Genomic DNA, 21,817 nt, shown 5'->3' with positions numbered 1-21,817 from the left:
TACGGCCTTGGACAGGTCATTCATTCAGTTTCCTCAATTGTAAAATGGGGCTAATATTCCTCTCCAAGGGGCGTTAATATGTTTATTTAATGTTTGTAAAGTGTTTCAAAGACAAGTGCTAAGGATTATTAAATGCTGCAATCAATTATAAAGTCCATATCTGCAGCCCTCACCTCAGGCAAATTTCTCATGGATGTCAATACAAGATTTATAAAAATTTGTTTGTCTGAGCGTGAGCAGCAGGACTAGGCACTGGATCTCTGGAAGTTCAGTAAGATCATATAATTCTTATATAAAATTAGTATAAAGTCTGAAACATCTCAAACCCAGGGAGGCTGGTCCAAGCTCCAGCAGTAAGTGATTCTAGGAAGCTGCTCTGCTGAAATGCAAGACAGGCAGGCTCAGTAAAATGAAGAAATGTCTTTGCATTACATCTTTTATGTTCTCACCTGAAACCAGCGTCTGCTACGTGCTTCAGCAGGTAAACAGACACATATTGCTACAATCAGTGTGAAAGAAAGTATTAACTCTGAATTTGTGAAAAATGTAATTCCTGGCTATTTTTGCAAGTAGATTTTTAAAAGCAATATGAAGAGAGACTACAAATGAGATTAGGTTCCCTGGTTTACGGCATGTTCCACAAGAAGAAGAAAAAAATTTAGTGTTATTCCTACCAAGCAAATGTACAACACATGTAGCATTGAACCTAACCAATAACATTAATATTTAAAATGATTTAGGAGTTTAAAAGTATACAGTACAACATTCCCCATGTTAGGAAAAGTTTCTGCTTGTAATTTCTCCAAATACATAGATATGTAACCAAGGAACAGTTCTAACAGAGCTAACCAAAATTAAGAACAGTGTATATGATCTAAAACATACAAAGAAATTGATCTCATTAATTCAAATGGACACTCTTAATGCCCATCCCACCACATGTTTAAATTCCATGGGAGATTTTCTGAATTACTGTTCCCAAAAACCTGTCACGTAAAGGCTGGTCAGTTGGCGGTGATCCTTGGAAAGCTAAATATGGTTAAGGACCCCTACTGCAGACACCCACAGACAATCTTGAAGAAAGGATACAACAGGATTGAACACTAGTGCTAATAGTTCAGCTACAGTCTAGAGTAAGTTTGTTAAATGGTGTTGAGGAAAAAGTCACATCTATTACCTGGTAGACAGTGTGTGACCGGGAGGAGTGGGGGGGAAAGAGGGGCACTACTTACCAGATCTGTCGCCTCCTCCTAGTTGTTTTGAGGGTTAGTTCTGTATGGTTGATTCCCCTTCCTGCCTTTGTGCTCCCTCTCTCTGGCCTTGGCTACACTTGAGAATTCACAACCGTGGCAGCACTGTGAAGCGCGAGTGTAGTCGCGCCACTAGCACTGCGAGAGAGCTTTCGCAGCTCTGCAAGTACTCCAACTCTCCGAGGGGAATACTTGCAGCACTGCGAGCGAGCGAGCGTGCAGCGCTGCAGGCGCGGATTACACTGGCACTTTACAGCGCTGCACTTGGGTGGGGGCGTTTTCACACCCCTGAGCGCAACAAGTTGCAGTGCTGTACAGCGCCAGTGTAGCCAAAGCCTCAGTCTGCAGCCCCTCTCTCACTCCAGGAGCTGCTCCAGCCTCTTCTTGACACAACCCTCTAATTGGGTTCCCCTTCCCTGGTGGTCTCTGTCTTTTCTGTCCACATGTCGCCAGGCAATCCACATGTCCACTGCCCTGATCCTGTCACTCCACCAAGTAACTCAGGTAGTCTGTCCCCAAACAGTACCACTCTGCAGTGGTTGGTAGGGGAACCCATGTAGATAAATCTCTGTATTAAGCATCTTTGCATAACTGTGTATCATTTTCATATGACTTTGTATTATGCCTCTTCATATAACCTTGTATTAAGTCTTTCCATATATAACATCTATTTTCATAGAACTTTATATCAAGTCCTTTGATATAGGAACTTTGTATCAAATCCATATAGAGAAACTTTGTATTGAGCCTTGGTATAATGCAGGGGTAGGCAACCTATGGCACGCATGCCGAAGGCGGCACGTGAGCTGATTTTCAGTGGCACTCACACTGCCCAGGTCCTGGCCACCGGTCTGGGGTGCTCTGCATTTTAATTTAATTTTAAATGAAGCTTCTTAAACATTTTAAAAACCTTATTTACTTTACATACAACAATAGTTTAGTTCTATATTATAGACTTATAGAAAGAGACCTTCTAAAAACGTTAAAATGTATTACTGGCACGCGAAACCTTAAATTAGAGTGAATAAACGAAGACTCGGCACACCACTTCTGTAAGGTTGCCGACCCCTGGTATAATGTTATAGCCCCTAAGGATAGTTAAGGTAGAAGAAAAATGTCTTTTCGCTAGGAGTAGAATAAGATCTCCCCCCCTTTTTATCAATTGTCCTGTTGAATGAATGAGGTGTGAATGAGTAAGGCATGGAAAGCAAGTACCTCCAGACAGCTACAATGGTTGGAGAGGGGATAGAAGCCAGACCCAAGAACAATAAAACTTGTCAAGTGTGCTCATTAAAGATCAGACATATTGACAGCCTTGGGAGTTAGAAGCAAGCACCTTCTTTTGAAAACACCCTCTTTGAAAATAAATGTGGCAGCATTAAGACAACACCCAGAAGGAAGTGTCACAGATGACCAACTGACACAGACACAGATTTTGCATCTGGTATAGATTTACATGAGGGGGAAGCTACTATAAATGTGAGGCATCTGGCAGAGGACCCTGGGTCTCGTCTTGTCAACATCGGAGCATCGATCCGGATCGACAGAAGCCCGGCTCCACCCTTCCCCCATCTAACTCACCTGGCCAGTGAAGTTAAGGGGAGCAACTAGTAACAAAAACAAGATGGAGTGTGCTTGTGTGTATGTGAGTGCATGAGTGTAATATAGATCATATGCATATGATACAGTGTTGATTGATACATGTATTACCAATAAAGGTGGTCCTTTGCCTTATCCCCCCTGAGAAGATCCTGTGCAGTACTTTAAGTACAACACCCAGGCCCACCCTCTACTCTGGGTTCCAGCCCTGTAGTGAACAGGTAAGATGTGCATCTCCACCACCTTACTGCTCTCCGCCCTGGACTCCTTCCTACTAGGCTTCTCCTCCCTTGCCTCATGGAGGGAACTGCAGGCTTCCTTCCTACTGTCTTCACACTGTTGCCAGCCTCTTGGCTTTGTAGAAGCACCACCTGTTCCCTCACAGGCGAGCCTCCTTCTAATTAGCTTCCTCCAGCTTAAGTCTCCCCCCTTTGCAGCCTAATTGGTTGATTGGGCCCATGTGGCCTAATTCAGCCCTCTCAGAGCCAGTGTGGAGAGTACACCCCAACACAGACAGCCAAATTTTGACTTGATCTCTCACTTGTCAGGCTGTCAAATTCAGTCTCCAGCTGTCCAGAGCGAGACTGCACATTGGCTCAGCTGATCCTGTCTTAAAAGGCATATGAGTATGTCTGCAGAGAGCATCCTGATTAGATGCATGGACCAGGGATGTCTCTGCCAGTCCAAAGCAAAAGACTTATTTAGATCTACCTTCCTTTATAAAGTATTTTGTTTTCACAAGTAATGGCATAGGAGGAGATATATTAAGCAGGCAACTGAACCAGTCTATATATTCTCTCTATATCTAAGACTTTCTAATCTCTTCCTGGAATAGGGTCTCAGGACTTTTGCTATTTTTGTAAATGACTACACCCCACTTGCTTCGATCACATGTAACATTTCAAGGAGAGAGTGTTGTCTACACCTGTATAAAGTGTTTTTCTGCTCAATCAAGCAGCTGTTAAGGTACCTGTGTTATGTGCTTTGCGTGGATTGGGGAAATATGATTCTCTGCCCACCTGAAGAGCAACAAAACCTCCTGGACTAAGAATGATTGAAGCAGCAGAGACATGGGGAGTTGCCCACAGTACTGGCTGACATTAACAAGAGATGGCACAGAACCTTAACTAGAAGTCTCCCTGCTCTGCTAGGGCAGGGTCTCCCTTCCTCTGGTTCTCTGGTCTTTCAATTCTCAGCAACACACCTCCAAACTCCAGTCCTCTCTCCACCCTGTCTGCCTAAAGCAGCGTGTTTTTTTTAATTTGGTTCCTGACAGGGCCTTAATTGGCTACAGGTGCACTAATTAACCTGTAGTAACCTTCCCTAGGCCTTAATTAGCCTAGGGCTTATATATCTCCCCTCAATCTCTCTCCCACTGCTCCCTGGTCCTGCTCTATCACAATATGTATTTTTAAATGGCAAAATATAAACATGAAAAGCCCTTAAATCAGAGTTTATCAAACTGGAGGTCCTAACACAAAAGGGGGTCGCAAAGCTACTGTAGTCGGGGTCGCGGTATTGCCACCCTTACTTCTGCGCTGCCGACAGCTGTGCAAAAATAAGGGTGGCATGGTATAGTATTGCCTGATGGGCTCCACCGTTCCGATGGTTGGTCTTGTCTACTAATTTGTGACGTAATCTAACACTCAGTAGAGACTAAATTTCTCCACCTGGACAAATGGCAGATTCTGAAGTAGTAAATCACTTATTTCCAATACCTCCTCTCTCACAATCCCCATCCCCAAAACATCCTTTTCTCACTGAAGCAAAGAATCTTACTATGACACTCTGCAGAACATGGTTTACATATTTTGACCCAGCCTCTGCCAAAGCACGTCAATTTTAATCACTGCATGTTTTCTTCAGTTTGGTATTCTGCTTTCTTCCTGGAGCTAGTCTCTTTGGTTGTAGAGTTTGCTTTGTTGCTAAAACAGACTGTACTCTTCCCCCTTCAAAGAAAGACTCAGCCAAAGCAAAAAGAGGAAACCAAAAGAATAATAAGAGGCACCAGAAGTTTAAGAATGACAAAACAGCATTTGAAATTTCACACCCAGGACTGGTTAATTTATCTGAAAAAGATGTTTTACCACATAAGTTAACACTTGCTATAATTATAACCTACACAAATCTAATTTCATACTTAAGCACCCATAGCGTCCATACAGTCACCTTCATACTTAGTGAATGCTGGCACAGGGCAGCAAAGGTTACTTTTACCAACCTTTGTTTTATTTGACAATACATTCATAAGTCTCTGCATTTCCAAGGGCGACTACATCTTGCTCAGTTCAATGTTGCTGGTATCTGACGTTCCACGATTACCCTGGCTTCAACATGAGACAGTAATGCACATTTGTACTAAATGTAGTACAAGCTGGAGACATCTCAAGAAGAAATCCCTACAATCCCTTACTTATTATGATTGTGTATGAATGCATATTTATCACATTAAAAGAGAACCACATGTAAAAGGGGAGTTTGGAGCCCAGTAAATCTCGGACTATTTCTTTAATTGAATACCTTTTCAAAAAGGGTATAAATTTATGTTTGTTTTTTGCCAGTAGAAACATTTACTCAATCTCCTGGGAAGGAGAAAGCTAGTCACCCTTTTGTGCACCATCTCCTAAAATCTCCCCTCTGACCACAACTGTGAGATACCAAATAGCAATTCAAATCCATTGTCAGAAACATCTGGATGAAATCTTGGCAGTTCATTTGAAAAGTATACAAGCAGCAGCATTAAGGGAACAACCATGACTCAGAGGGGTGGACACAAGGATAGTGCTATACAGTGGTAGATTTCGCCTTGAACATGTTAACTCCTGAAAACTACCTTTTGATTATGCAATGACCTTCATTAGTGGAAGAAAAAAATCCTTTTGTTCTTAGTTCTGGTGGGAGGAGAGGCTTTGAAGGAAATCCCACTGACTGACAATCAACATTTTATACATAAATGAACACAGAGCTTAAAAACTCCATTTGCCAGATGCCAAATGGCAAAAAGGAAGCTTCCGTTGCCAAGTATGTGTGGAGAAATCAATGCCACCGACTTCTGAATAACTTTTGTTTAGAGTTGTGAACAAGTTTCTAGCTTTTTATGGCTGTAAAGAAATCCCAACTGTAAACTGAATGTAAAGTGATGTAGTATGTAGTGTTATCCATCTAGAGTGTTAGGGAGACATCTCCAGATCTAAATCTCTGAAAGTGACCAATGACTTTAGGGCCTGATTTTCAAAAAGTACAGAGGGCTCTTGCTTCTTTGAAGGGTCTCATATTGGACATCCAAAATCACCAATCACTGTATTAGCAAAGGAACTGGGGCCTGAATTTTCAAGTGTTCAAAGCTTTCTCAGGCTTTAGCGGAATGAAAGCAGTTCTAAGAGACACGATAGTTTTTCACTGCTGCAATCAGGGTTTTGAATAGCAGCAGTGAAAACTAATAAGAACCAAGTCAATTTCTTTCTGGGGCTGCTTTGAAAAAAAATAAATCTATAAATACAGTGGCAGAGAAGGCCACTGGAGAGGACCTAACACTGAGGCTGAGGGAGGGGTAAAGTAGCAGACACATGACTCTCACAGCAGGAGGTAGGAAGGCTGAAGAGGGCTAAAGCAGCAGAGGACCTCTCTCCACCCAGCAGTTCTAGCAGGCAGAAGATTCTGGGGCAGGAGGAGGGGAAAACAGGAGAGAGGTATTTTCACAGCTGGGCAGTGGGAGAGACAGAGGTTAGTATAAAAGATGAGAGCCCTGAGCAGGGTCCAAGGACAGCACCCTCCCCCCCCTTTGCAGTAGCTAAAGACGTGATGGGGAAGGAAGGAAGAGTTGAGCTTTTTCAATTGGGTACCACCCCAGGCAAAGGGCTTTTCACCTTTCATGTCAGTCTTGCGGTAACAGTTGTCTAGTAAACACTTTCAAGCCCTGAACAAGTGATCAGACACAAAAAAAGACATGAAACATGGATTAAAGATTCTACCTTCAATCCTCATTTTAAAATATTTAACCATTTTAATGTATCCCCATCATTTCCACTATAACTTTGTTAACCCCTTAGTTATAGAAGAGGGGTTTCTGTGCATATCAGTATTTAGCTGGGTGTCTGCTTAAGACAAGTTTCACTGTACGAACACACATACAATTAGGTATTTGTGTATATTTGAGTATAAGAGACTGACCTTTTAAACATGGGAAAATTAAACATGACTAAATTACAGCACTGGGAATAGGAGCCAGATGGGATGCAGAGTAGAAATTCAGACATAAAAAAAGCAAGATTTGGAGCTACTTTCCCCTCCACTAAGATAAATTATTGCTTTAAAATGTTATGGACCCCCGTTTTTCAGTACTATAGCTGGAATGATAATGAATCACTGAAGGAAAAAAATTTACAGGGTCCCAAAATCAAAAACCCAATATTCAGCAATAAAGGAGACAAATGGTCATGTAGCTCATCTACTCGCAAGGGCCAGAGATTGATCACTCTCACACTTATGGAGATGGAAATTAGTTGGTACCAGTGTCTGTTTTGATCTGAACCTGCCAGGGCATGAGTGCCATTACAACTCAAGTGGGTTGTCTTTTAATGGAGAGATCTCAAGGACGTGGGCTGAGGTGACCATTGCCTCAAGGGAAAAACCTGCTTTTTTGATAAGAACCTTTGAAAGCCCCAGAGTATGCTTTATAATTCCAAAAGAATGCCCAACATATAAAGGTCTACACCAAGGAGGGAAGCTGAGATGATGTTTTTGAAACCAGCAATGTATATGCAATTAACAAACAACTAAGTCATGTAGTAAAAGACAGATAGTAGGAAAACATGGAACCGAGGCTTACAGTGCATCTAGAAGAATCCTTACACTTAAAAAAATTACAATACACTCAAATTCATTTGTTCAGCTAATCCATATACAACAGAAGGCACTGTTATCCATAGGGATCCACCAATTCTGCACAGCAAAAACCTGAGAAGTGCAACTCAACTAGATTCAACCTAGCCCCTCCCAGTCATTCAGTTTCCTTGAGGGCAGATGTTTTCTTTTCAGTCCATCAAATTATAAAAACACCACAAGAATTTGACCCTTACAGTAGCTGGCTAGAAAGAGCAGGCTGGTGGGGAAACCACACTGCTGTCTCCCAGGGGAAACCCTCGGGAACATCAGATTACCCACCCCACACACTCAGAAGTCATGACTGTTTTATAATAAAATGTAATGATGAAGCCATTCCCAGAGTCCTTTGCAATTTCTCCTTCAGTTGCCTCCAGGAGCATTTCCACCAAAGTTAAATGCTGTGATCAGTCCTTTGTTGTCAAACGTGTAGCCACTTTGTTGTTCTATCGTCTTAGTCTCTAGAATTCACAGAAGGGAAAGAAAAGGGGTATGAACGTAGAGAGCAATTGCGTCTGATCTACATAGTCCTGTGTGGAAGGGGAAGCTTGTGGAACAAATTCTATTGACCAAGATTTCAATCTCAGATCTGCCATGGCAGTGATAAATTGCAGTAGATTAGATTTTCTTTTTTTAAAGTAACATTCCACACCCCTCTCTAGGACAGAAGTTGAAAGATTAATTTATTATGAAATAATTGTACATGACATTACACTGCATGCTCCTCAGTTTAATGAACTTACTTCCATCAATGCAGGCCCCTTTTTAAATGTTCAAATGCTTATTTTTACTGTGAAAAGTAATTTTAGTGGTAAAAAAATTAAACAGCTGTAAAACACACACTGATCTATAACAGTCTTGCTCAAATGAATGGCTGTCAGCCAGGTTATACCTTAATTTACTCTTTATGTGAAAAATCCATCTGAAAATCTAGCTCAGTCCCTATTTAAACAACTATATCTGGCAGATAGGAGTCTACAAATTAGAGGCAATGCTAATCTCTAGGTGAGATTCATCTCAGTGCAGAGACAGCATAAGGCCCTACGTACCGCTTATGCTCCTCAAACCTCCTCTAAGACCCAGGTCAAGTAGTGCACAGGGACTCATGTTGGCCTACTGCACCCTATATAATCGTTACAGGGGCATATTCTGTTCCAGAGTCCCTACAACACATGACAGCCCCAGAGAAATGACTGACCTGCAGCATTTCGCCGGTGTTCTGCTAATGTGTAAATTTCCTGTAATTGTTTCTTCTGATCATCGCTCAGTGGTGCTGTCAGTGAGTGGTACCAGACTGCATCCCGGATCTGAACCGCTGTCAAAACAAAGAGTGGATGCAAAGTGATTATCAGCCTGTGTTTTAAGACTACTTCAGAAGGACAAGATGAAAAAGACACAGAGAGAAAGAAGATCTGGGGTTGTGGTTAAAAAACACAGACCTCACCCCTCAACCCTGGTTTAGCACCTCTGTCAGCTTCTCAGAACACAGATGAAGTTGGCCTATTTCCAAAAGGGACTGGGATTTGAGAATTTGAGCTTTCTGGAAACAGGGACTTAATAATGTTTCAAAGTGTGCCCAGTATTCACAGCCATGTTCAATTTCACAGTCAAAATGCATCCATTATGCTGAAAATTAGACTCATTTCAAAGGTTAAAAATAAAAACTATACTTGTTAAACCTTCTGGACAGGAGAAATATGCTTTTTCCTTTAGGGTTTTGACAATTTAGAAAATGATAAATACTTCTATCTGAGCACTCAAAAGACACTGAAGTAATGTAGGCCCTATAATTTAGGTTTTGTTTGAAAAATTGCAATAGAGATAGTATGAACAGAAATGATTTTGGGACCTTTTCAGTTAGAACACTTGTTCAGCTTTAGATGTATCCTTGAGTGTGTGCTAGCCAAAGATTTCACGGTTATGTCAGAACAGGAGAATCAGAAAGTGAAACTTATTAGTAGAAAGGGGAAAATTTTCAAAAATCTAAACTGAGGTAAATCAGCATAAATGGTGAAGCAAACATACAAAAAAGATCTTAGGTTATTTTTCAGTTTCAATAGTGCAAGAGGTTACTAATACCACAGATAAGGATTTTAAACAATTATTAACTATCATATTAAAGAATTATGCATACAGGCATGTACGTACTTAACAGTGCTTGTGTAAAAAACTGATATTCATCTACACCATCTTCAAGGTCAAGAGGAGTGCTAAATCCTTCTAGAGCAGTTTCTTCCAATGCATCTTCATCCCAGTCATCATCGTCGTCATCCTCATCTTCATCTTCTCCTCCACCACCACCTCCTCCATGATTCTCTTGCATTGCCTGACCCACTTCATTTGTCTCCTCTTCATCACTTGGGATCTCTTCTGCAAATGTATCAACATTTTTTCTTTTTAAAATCATCATATGGTTTCAGTAATTAAAAATATTAAGGGACAAAACGTGTATATGTACATTTTTGGCCAGAAAAGGGACCACATTTTAAAAACAAACAAACTTGAAGATGTGAAAAAGGAAGTCATCAAAATATTTCATACATTTTAGAACACAGTTATGCTCTGTTTCTAATCACACCTTGGAAGTGTGAAACTGAAATTTGTTCTCACATGTACCTGATTAGTTTGTGAGTAAAAGACTGCTGTAGGAGCAAAACAGCAACTTTTCTCTTTTAAATTACCGTATATACTCGTTCATAAGCCGAATTTTTTTAGTAAAAAAGGGAAGCACCAGAGAAGGGGGTCGGCTTATGAACGGGTATAGAGGGAGAGGTGGGACACAGCCCCTCCCCCCAACAGAGGGAGCAAGGAGAGGCAGCACAACCAGAAGGGAAGAGGCGGGGCCAGAGTCTCTCCACTTCTGGCCACGCTGCTTCCCCCCCAGCCTCCAAAGCAGCTACAGCTCCGGGGCTGGCAGGCTGCAGCCGTGCCGCTCGGCCCCGCCCCCCAGAGCAGGCTGTGGCCAGGCTGCTGGAGCACACTGCAGCCGTGCCACCTGGCCCAGCCCGCTGGAACATGCTGCGGCCACGCTGCCCAGCCTGCCGGAGCAGCTCCAGCCAGGTCAGAGACATCCTCCCCAGATAAGGTGGGAAGGGATGGGATGGGGAGAGTGTGAGGGTCCCAGGCTAGGGGTGGGGTCATGTGGGGGGTGGTCACAGGGGTTACTCCCCTGACTTCCAGCTTCTCCCCCCAAAAAAATTTCCCCACCAGTTGCTGTCCCGGCCTGTCAGGATAAGCAGCTAGTGCGCCGGGACACTTTGTTTACTTAGGTTTACCTCCGTGCCTGCGGACGCTTGAGGTAAACAAACCATCTCAGCCCACCAGCGGCTTATCCTGATGGCCCGGGAGCCAAAGTTTGCTGACATCTGAATTATAGGGTCGGCTTATGAATGGGTTATAAAAAAATTCCATTTTTACTTATCCATCTTGCGGGGATTGGCTTATAAACGAACCAGCTTATGATCGAGTATATACGGTAATATAAATGGCCTGTCATTTTGCTTTTTAATAAAATACAGCAAATAAAGACTTACTTGGACTTTACAAACAGGTACCATATACAGTTAAAAGACTTTTGTCAAATTTATTGCCTACAACCTTTAGAGAGCTCTTAACTGCACACACTTAAAACAACTTCCCTTGATTGTTTTACCCAGCTTTGTATTTATGAAACAGCAATCATATCCTGAACCAAAAACCCGAAATGTAAGTTCCAAACATTGCTATTTCTGATTTAAGCAAGGTCTCAAGTTACTATGCCAAAATATCTAAGAAATATTTTCAAGAATATAACGGGGGCTAAAAACAGAATTTCAAGTTTTTCTTTTGTCAGCTGGATAAAATGAGTGGAATTGGTTACATCTGCTATGGGCTTATGGACAGCAATCTGGAATGGGTGGGACTGGAGTTTTAGGCAAATCACAGTGCAGAGATCTGAGCAGCACATGGCTACTGAAGTGATTGTGTAGCTGCTGTACCACGTTCTTATGCTCAATAAGTAGAGGCAACTCAGTTTAATTACAATTATGTCTGAAATTTGCACCTCTTAAAAGCATTTCATTTGTACTCATCTTAAGCATTAGAGCCTACAATAGTTTTATCTCAGACTGCAAATTAGACATACTGCAAATTAGATATATCCAGACAATAGAATAATCGGTCATTAATGCTGTGTAATATACACTCTCCAGTGCAGCAAATTCTCTGGATTTTTTTTCCTTTTTGCCTGATAGATTGAGAGGAGGCCTCTCTGCCACAGGAATCATGATCATCTCAATTCCTGCTTTGTAAACCTGTCTTGAAGGCTCTTTGTGCCAGGGTGGATTGACTTAAACCAAAACAATTTACATCACCGAGTCTGATCATGATTTAAAGCAGTAAGCAGGAAACTTTATATAAATAAATGATTTTAATCTCATTTTGCATTTGTTTATTTTCCTAAAGAAAGACTGATTCTCATTGACTGGCAAGCCATTAAAACATGTGGATTTGGAACAAAATATAGCCTTTCCACTAAATTTGGTACATTTTGCTAACCAGGAGCATGTACTAGCTATACACAGTTATTTAAGCAATTATATAGATTAATTTACATTCATTCACATTCTTAATTTTTATATTTTATGACGTTAGAAAATAGTAAATGATGCATTTCTTATTTACTAGAGGATTTTCTTTTTTACTCAAAATTTGTGTCAATCTCTAGTAAGATTGGAACTTGGAATTCAATTAAAAGTGCACAAAAAGAGCACTTTAAAGTTGTTTTATTAAACAAAACTACCTTAAATATGCTGGATACAACAGAATGAAGTTAATCAAAACATGGTTTTCCATTTAAAATGGATTTATCAAACAAAGGAAGCATTATCTGTAGTTAGTGAATTAAACTGATTGTTTCCGCCCTTCAAGTTTTTAGAACTAGTAGATCTCATCTTCTCACACCTAGTTTTTATTCATAGATTAGCAGAGGAAAACAAGCTTTTCTGCTTTTTTCAACTCACGATCGGTTTCTTAACTTTGAATGAACTAATCATTGAACTGAACTAGTTGATTAAACCAGTGCTTCTCAAAGCCGGTCCGCTGCTTGTTCGGGGAAAGCCCCAGGCAGTCCGGGCCGGTTTGTTTACCTGCTGCGTCCGCAGGTTCGGCCGACTGCGGCTCCCACTGGCCGTGGTTCGCTGCTCCAGGCCACTGGGGGCTGCGGGAAGCGGCGCGAGCTGAGAGATGTGCTGGCCACCCTTCCCGCAGCCCCCATTGGCCCGGAGCGGCGAACCGCAGCCAGTGGGAGCCGCGATTGGCCGAACCTGCAGATGCGGCAGGTAAACAAACCGGCCCGGCCCGCCAGGGGCTTTCCCTGAACAAGCGGCGGCCCGACTTTGAGAAGCACTGGATTAAACTGATTAGAAGAAAATAATTTTCTGCTCCTGCAGAAGAAGCTACTGCTGTCAAAAGCTGGTTTAGCACTTCAACAAACTCTGGTTCCAGATGCCGAGCCAATGACTTCACTAGTTCAGCGGTTTGACTTTCCTTACAACTTAAAATTAATTGTAAATAAATTTTCATTTAAAAATAAACCTATGTTATTTAAATCAAAAACTCCCCTTTAAATTAAAATATCAGTTCTTTTTTCAAAAAGTCATTTTTGAATCCACCTTTCTTTTTGCCACCCTCCATCTGGGAGAAGACAACGTGCCAGGGATCCCTTCCAAGCCCATTATCATTGCTTTTTAAATTAACTGAAGAGAGCTATTGGGGACATTTTTTTTCCAGGGACCAAGAATGCTGCCTCCACAGCACTGCCAAATTTCTGCAGGCCTATTAGTCAGGAGTCTCCCACATGCTGGTTTCCAGAGCACATTTGTGATCGGGCAGCATGGATTTGCAGCTTTTATTATTTATAAAACAAAACTGCCCTTGCAGGAAGAGTGACATAGATGCACCCCAAAAGGGCTTTAGCATTAATTTTAAGAGGAATGACCAATTCACAAGAGGATCTTTCCAAGCATCCAATAAACCAGACCAATTCAGCAGACTGGCTGACGAGTCTTAAAATGAACTGTAATTTCAAACACATTTCCACATTCTGGATTTAATTTTAAATGGGAGATTTTACCATTATCTTCTGCATCGTGTTTTTCGTCTTTAGCCTGGTCTTCATGTTCCGTAAATTCTCGCGTAGCACACACTTGTTTTAATCCCAGAAACAGGAGCAGGATTGAAGGAACAATCTGCGCAGCCACAGCATCTACCGCAGGAGGTCGGTTTTGCAATTCCATTAGGATGCTCAGTCCTATTATACACATCTTTCTGTCGTGAAGTCTAAAACAATACAAATATGTTACATGAGAAACAGGTTCCTTTGTATAGATTACAGAGGACACAGGAGTAGAGTTACAGTACTATGCAATGGCTCCTAAATATATTCTTCCGCTAGGTTTTTAAATGCAAAATTCCCAAGAGCAAGTACTGCATGTAATAACTGATTGCTCACCTATCACACACTGGTTAACTTCCTAGAGCTGTTGATTAGGATTCTCAGATACAAAGAAATGTAATGCTAAATAAACATGGTTAATGGTGTAATTTATCTGATTTTCAGTAAAGTGTTGGACGCAGCACATCACTAAACTGGACTGGAAAATTTATTTGAATTGGTTTAAATAGGAATACTGTCATATGGATTGAAAACTGGTAAAAAAGGACCATAAAGCAAAGAGCAATGACAAACAGTAATATACTGAATTGGGGGGGGAGGGTGATCTGATGAAGTGCCACAGGGGCTGGTTTTATTTAAACCAGGGGTTCTCAAACTGTGGGTCAGGACCCCAAAATGGGTCGCGACCCCCTTTAAATGCGGTCGCCAGGACTGGCTTAGACTTGCTGAAGCCCAAGCCCCACTGCCCAGGGCCGAAGCCAAAGGCCCAGGGCTTCAGCCCTGGGTAGCAGGACTCAGGTTGCAGGCTCTCTTCCTAGAGCTGAAGCCCTTAAGCTTCAGCTTTGGCCCCCTTGCCCAGAGTGGTGGGGCTCAGGCGTTGGCCCCCCAATCAGGGCAGTGGGGCTTGGGCAGGCTCATGCTTTGTTCCCCCTCCAGAGGTCACAAAGTAATTTTTGTCGTCAGAAGGGGGTTGCAGTGCAATGAAGTTTGAGAACCCCTGATTTAAACAGGCCAAATTGTACATTCAATTTGTAGATTAAATTTAATTGAGAGACGTTGCAAATATCAAGGAGATGAAAGAAATAATTCAAAGGCATCCAGAATAATGGACCAGGAGATTTAATCAGGAAAAATGCAAACTAACACACCCGGGGAAAAGTAATCCAAAGATATTCTATGGGAGGGAGTTGGCTGGAAAGTGGCAGCTGAAAGATCCCTAATATTGACCATATGCAGGAAATTAGATAAGAGCTTATAACTCAATCACTTTTTTTAAAAAGTGCTTTTGGGCTGCATAAGCAAAAGCATCACAACCACCATCAGAACAGGGGCAAATCCTTATCTACTGTCTGACACTCTTTAGACTGCACTTAGAATACTGGGTAGTACTAGAAACACCGTTCAGCTGTGTTTCTGACTATACGGCATTTCACTATTAAAGAAACTCTGTTTTCTTAAAATTCTCAGTTACTGACAGCTTTTGTGCAGAACTCCAAATAGGACAAGAAATATCCTACAGGAAAGATAATTTCCCCTGAGCTACCATAAAATATGTACTGCCAACCTGGCTGGCAGGTTCTCATTCCCTTGCTCCTCCATGCAACATAGCAGTCCTATCCAGTTTCCTGGAGCCATTCCAAAATGTTACTGCTAACAAGACTGTAACAGGGGTGGGAAAGAGGAAAGGATAAAAGGGGTAGAAATCCCTTTTTAGTTGTCTGATCATAAGATGTTTTCAACTGGTAACAAACCGGTCATTTTCCATAGTCTCAACATGGTTAGGTTTCTCATATGGTGTGGCCATGCAAGTTCTGGCATCTAACAAAACAAAGGCTCTTGGGAGACACTTTTGTTGCAGAGTTAGTATTTCTTAGAACTAGAAGGATGGTTCAATGCATGTAGAGACTCTGAAAACTAACAGGATGCACATTTAAAGCAATATTGTAATCGCAAGGTCTGCAATAAAACTTACAGGGAGCCCCCCAGTTTTAACCATTAAAAAAACTCCTACAATTTCATTCCTAGTCAAAGGCCACACATACCATGGTATTAAGTCATAGTGGGCATTGTGACGATTCAAGGAATCTGCACAATTTATAAATTCTCTGTATGTATCTTTACCAAGCTGCAAACTCCATTCTGAATATGCATGTTTTGCTCTCTCTATTGTCCATTACCTCCATGTTGGACCTAAATTCCAACAGGAGTAGTGGCAAAAGCTTAATAAGAGAGCCATTGACTTAAAGTGCTCTCCCGCTGAAGTTAAATAGTTCTCAACAACAGACTGGCTCCCAGTTTATCACGGGACAGGACACCCAACAATGAAGTCACTTGTAAGTGTCTGTGATCATCCTCCTGATGCAGGAGTCATCTGACAGAGGGACTGGAAGGTTTTGAAAGACAGAAGCTGATCTTTTGGCTCTTTTTGGCAATTTTCACCAGCTTAAGATGAGGGAAACTGCTGCAGGAGCTGGATGAGCCAAGGGGAGAAGAACCTTGCCTACCTGAATACAGATGGTCCCGCAAAGAAAGGGTGAGCCAGAGGGAGGGGAAATTAGTATAGGGTTTATTACTTTTGTGTAGATCTGTGTAATTCTCCTGCTATTAAAGAACAATGCTGTGTGCAAAATCTGCACGTGTTATGTGTCGCACCTTCCATGTGGCCCTTTGGAGAGTTACCAGAAGATTTACACTTTTGGGTGGAGTTCTGGGTAAGGGGGTGTTACCAAAATTATTTAGCTAATATTATACATCTTTAATAGAATCCATACTTATGCTAAAGTGAACCACTTTTCACAGCACTCTCTATCCTGAAATATAGGATCATTAATGATCTGGAGGATGGCGTGGACTGCACCCTCAGCAAGTTTGCAGATGACACTAAACTGGGAGGAGTGGTAGATACGCTGGAGGGTAGGGATAAGATACAGAGGGGCCTAGACAAATTAGAGGATTGGGCCAAAAGACATCTGATGAGGTTCAACAAGGACAAGTGCAGAGTCCTGCACTTAGGATGGAAGAATCCCATGCACTGCTACAGACTAGGGACCAAATGGCTAGGCAGCAGTTCTGCAGAAAAGTACCTAGGGGTTACAGTGGACAAGAAGCTGGATATGAGTCAACAGTGTGCCCTTGTTGCCAAAAAGGCTAACGGCATTTTGGGCTGTATAAGTAGGTGCATTGCCAGCAGATCGAGGGACGTGATCATTCCTCTCTATTCGACATTGGTGAGGCATCATCTGGAGTACTGTGTCCAGTTTTGGGCCCTACACTACAAGGAGGATGTGGAAAAATGGAAAGAGTCCAGCGGAGGGCAACAAAAACGATTAGGTGGTTGGAGCACATGATTTATGAGGAGAGACTGAGGGAAGTGGGATTATTTAGTCTGCAGAAGAGAAGAATGAGGGGGGATTTGATAGCTGCTTTCAACTACCTGAAAGAGGGTTCCAAAGAGGATGGATCTAGACTGTTCTCAGTGGTACCAGATGACAGAACAAGGAGTAAGGGTCTCAAGTTGCAGTGGGGAAGGTTCAGGTTGGATATTAGGAAAAACTTTTTCACTAGGAGGGTGGTGAAGCACTGAAATGAGTTACCTAGGGACAGGACTGGCTCCAAGGTTTTTGCCGCCCAAGCGGCGGGGACAAAAAAAAAAAAAAAGCCGAGATCGCAATCGGCGGCACTCCAGCGGCAGCTCCACTACGCCGCTTTCTTCTTTGGCGGGAATTCGGCGGCAGATGCTTCCCTCCGAGAGGGACCCGCCACCGAATTGCCGCAGAACAGCCCGACATGCTGTCCCTTCCCCTTGGCCGCCCCAAGCACCTGCTTGCTGGGCTGGTGCCTGGAGCCGGCCCTGCCTAGGGAGGTGGTGGAATCTCCTTCCTTAGAGGTTTTTAAGGTCAGGCTTGACAAAGCCCTGGCTGGGATGATTTAGTTGGGGATTGGTCCTGCTTTGAGCAGGGGGTTGGACTAGATGACCTCCTGAGGTCCCTTCCAACCCTGATATTCTATGATTCTATGATAGTAAAAAGTGTGTGTAAACTTTTGTTTTTGGAGCGCACATTGAAAGTAGTATTTTGCCGAAGTTTCTGACAATAATAAGCAACTGATATAATTGTTGCTAGAAACTAGGCACAAATTTCCAACAACCTTGGATAGCAAGTACATGGCAATGGAAATATTAGGGTAAGAATGACACAAACTACTTTTTGGGAGTTTGCACTGATGGTAACAACCTAAGGTATATATACTATTTAGCAGCGAGTTATATTTCTGGACCAGTCCACGCTGCTGGTTGTATCCCCAAGATCAATGGAAGGGTTTAACCAAGTGGTTCTCAAACTTTTGTACTGGTGACCCCTTTCACATAGCAAGCCTCTGAGTGCAACCCCCCTCAAATAAAAAATACTTATTAATATATTTAACACCATTATAAATGCTGGAGGCAAAGCGGGGTTTGGGGTGGAGGCTGACAGCTTGCGACTCCCCATGTAATAACCTCGCGACCCCCTGAGGGGTCCCCGACCCCCAGTTTGAGAACCCCTGGTTTAACCCGTATCTTTCTGTATTTGTGCTGACTGATTTCTAACACTCATGGATTGATAAATTTGGTTCACTGTGATTACTTGACATCTTATTAATTAAGAAACCCCAAACCTTTAAGTAACAGTGTATTTAAGCTACCAGAGGAATTTGAGCCGTCAGCACTGAGCCCAGGGGCAAGGCCACACTGAACTGTGGGTTCCAGATCTCAGGAATGGGCACTAGACAAAGGGTCTGGGCCCCAAGACTGGGGCAGAGACTGAGCTCTGCTCAGACACCAGAGGCTTAGAACATCCAGGGGTCCAGAGGCTCCCCTTAGAGCAGTCTGGCGACTGGCACACAGGGGTGCCCAACCAGATCTGAGACAGGCATCAAGCAAACCAAGTGGTTACAAAGATGTAATAAATAAGAGCTTACACAGGAATGGGGATTTTTAAGAATTGCATTAGGCCTCTTAGTATGTTAGTCCCAATTGGGCTTAGCAAAGCAGCTCTGTTTTCTGAGTGATGCACAATAGCAATAAGCTACTTAAAAAGAGCAAGCACAGCCTTCTGGCTACAATAGTCCTCCTATGATAGCAGCCTGTTATAGCCCCCAAATCCATACACGTTCTGTAGCTTGACACTGAAAGCCTTGAAATTTCTTCAAGTCCCTACAGTGCAATGAACTAATTTTACTATATGTGCACCAGAACAGTGAATGTCATGTGGTCACTACATCTTAAAATATGTGTCAATGCTTTACAGTCATGTAATGCCAACTCCAAAATGGAACATAGCAAAAATTCAAGAAGCCATAGTAATTAGTGCCTCCACTTCCTAGTAAATTCCCCTTCTTGGACAATAAAGGAGATTAGAGGACTCAAGAATAAATCCATTTTAAATGGTAATACTTAGGAGCTAACCCAAATATTTCTTTTCCTATGTTTTCAAGCATTTAAATGAGCAGTTGCAAGAACAAATGTGTGCTCTTGACATATATTGTGGTGTTAGAGGTCCCAGAAGGATAGTTGAAACTTGGGCACCATGTCAATTTTAGTGAATTTGAGACGAAGGAAGAACTGCTTCTTCTGCCTGTCAGCCACAGATGAATAGCAGAACTAGCAATCATCTTATTCAGAGTTCAGCAGTGTGTTATGCTGAGTCTGTATCAAGTATCAAGAAGACTTAACAAACCAAATAGGATATTTTTTGTAGTGGGGAAGGATGCTTCAGCATCCATCTAGTCTCACCCCACCATAGGCCCAGACTGAAGCAACCCTTCCACCTGCATGAGGCGGCCTGGACACAATTCCCTGAGGTGTTCGCTAGTGTTGATCCTGAGTCAGTTGGTCAGCAATGTAAAACACTCTTCCACCAGACATGCACTTTCCTTGCTCCCTGAACAGCACTCTCAGCCTGGAGTGATAAGGGTCCAGACTGTTCCCCAAATGGAAGCACAACATATTACCATAAGGCAAGTCTATTTTTAACATGTGGTGTGCAGTCTTCATAATCTGCAAGCCCTGCTGTAGCCCATGAATGCTTGTTTCAGTAATAGACAGAAGGAGCTAAAGGATCTTTTCTACTTTAAATTGAATCCTAGGAAATTCAAAGGGAAACCAGCAAGACTTTCTTATACTAATTAGCTGCCTCTTTTGTGTTAAGAATCAATTTTCTTTCAGTCACATCAATGCATTTCCTTTCGAAGTTGCAGATAATTAGCCATTTCCTTTAGGTTACAGAGTTTGGACCAGCCTGAATTTCCTATATCAGATCTTCTGCTTAAATAAATACAAATCATCAGTTTTTAAAAGATTATGAGTGAAATCCTGGCTCTTTTGAAGTCAAATGATTCCTATTTATCAACTAAACCTTCTTATTCAGTTTTTAGAGAATTCAACTATTGATTTCTCACATGTTCAAACCAAAATTAAGTTTTCCTTTTCACTTTAGTTTCTGTAGAAGAATCTTTACTAGGAACAGTAAACACTAAGCATGCAAAATATGGCTCATTCAAATTTCAGGCCATCGAGGAAAACATGGCAAATAGCACACGTTCACAGGGTTTTACAGGTCTCTTCATCACCCTCACTCTAATTCAATCTTAAATAACTACACAATACATATTTCAGTCTACATGAAACAATCCAAACAAAGCACATTATATACGTACAAATATGCACCCACAAATGTGCAATATCCAGGGGATATACTCTATTTATGCTTCATCTATACAGGGCAGTCTAATCCACCTCTACCTCCCCCTCCCCCTCCCCCGGCCCCACGGATTAGTTCTAGCACTCCAAGTCGCTGAGCAGCTCCAAAGAGTCACTATATTTTTAAATAAACCTAAAAGAACAGTTACTTTCTTTACAGTAATACACCAAGTCCAAAGCCGAACAGCTTCCTGACAGAGTGGAGATGACTTGCTCCGCCCTCTGCGATGTTGTCTGTCAGCACTTGGACTGCAGATCCCTGAAGAGAGGAAAGGAACGCTCTGCACGCCAGGCAGATGGCTCCGAGTTCTAGAACAGTTACGTATAGATGAGTTTCTTGCTGAGACCACATGCCCAGAGTCTGTAAGTGCTCTAAATGAGCTGCTCATCCCTGAGCGGAGTCTTGGTTGGCAGAGGGGAGGAGAAGGGTACTCCCTTAAACACCTGTAATGCGTCTTTCCTCCAGTTTAATGGGGACACAACTTCTTGGGGGATTGTCTCCTGCATGGCCATGTGATGTTTGCTTGGCAAATACACTGATTTTAACCATCCTTGCATGAAGCATAGTTGAAGTCTAGTAAACTACATCATGTAGGCTTAGAAAGTCATATGACTCAGAAGCATGAGCCATGCTCTTACTAATGTCTTTGAATAAGCCTGCAGGTGGCTGACAAGGTCCACTGTGGTCTGGAATCTTTCTTACGGGAGATGAGCCTTCGATGACTTGGAATCTAACATGGCTAATAGGAGCATTCAGGGATGAAGCCTATTAGAGCCTTTTCCCTCCAGTTCTAAGGAGCGCCCATTGAATGCTCTTGGAGGAGGAGTTTAAGGCTCATTTGCCTTCTGAATTCTTTCAAAAAAGGAATGATAAAATTCAACACCTATTGAACTACACATGTCCTCAAGGCAAAAGAGGCATTTCATCTGACCATCTTTCAGTGGAATTAGAGCATCACAAGGAGGGGCAAGTTTTGAACCCCACAGACTTTGCTTCAGCCACAGAAGCTAGATCCAGTACCGGGGAAGTCCCTAACAACTCATGCTTTAGGGGTTTTTAAGCCAACAGGCATAAAAATAATCAGAAAAACTAACGATTATGCTAACTATACATACAAAACAGATTTAAGTTGTATAGAGCACAATAAAAGGAGCCATAGCACGAGCTGTTTGAAGGAACAGAGGGATGGTTGGAAC

General features: G+C 42.3%; 1 protein-coding gene across 6 annotated transcripts in view; it reads right to left on the bottom strand.

Annotated features, from left to right (window-relative positions):
• Nucleotides 1–4,884: 4,884 nt before the first annotated feature.
• IPO8 (importin 8) overlaps nucleotides 4,885–21,817 on the bottom strand; it is an 88,440-nt gene continuing 71,507 nt past the window's right edge. For all 6 annotated transcript variants that reach the window (XM_042849930.2, XM_005308735.5, XM_042849919.2 and 3 more), the window contains 4 exons: nucleotides 13,843–14,048; nucleotides 9,879–10,100; nucleotides 8,929–9,045; nucleotides 4,885–8,191 (listed from right to left, as the gene is read on the bottom strand). In XM_042849930.2, the coding sequence (XP_042705864.2) occupies nucleotides 8,094–8,191; nucleotides 8,929–9,045; nucleotides 9,879–10,100; nucleotides 13,843–14,048 (643 nt within the window). In that variant the 3' untranslated portion in view covers nucleotides 4,885–8,093. The remainder of the gene's footprint in view (nucleotides 8,192–8,928; nucleotides 9,046–9,878; nucleotides 10,101–13,842; nucleotides 14,049–21,817) is intronic.

Source organism: Chrysemys picta, chromosome 1 (assembly GCF_011386835.1).
Source record: "Chrysemys picta bellii isolate R12L10 chromosome 1, ASM1138683v2, whole genome shotgun sequence".
Lineage (NCBI taxonomy): Eukaryota > Metazoa > Chordata > Testudines > Emydidae > Chrysemys > Chrysemys picta.
This window is presented reverse-complemented; position numbering and strand designations above follow the sequence as displayed.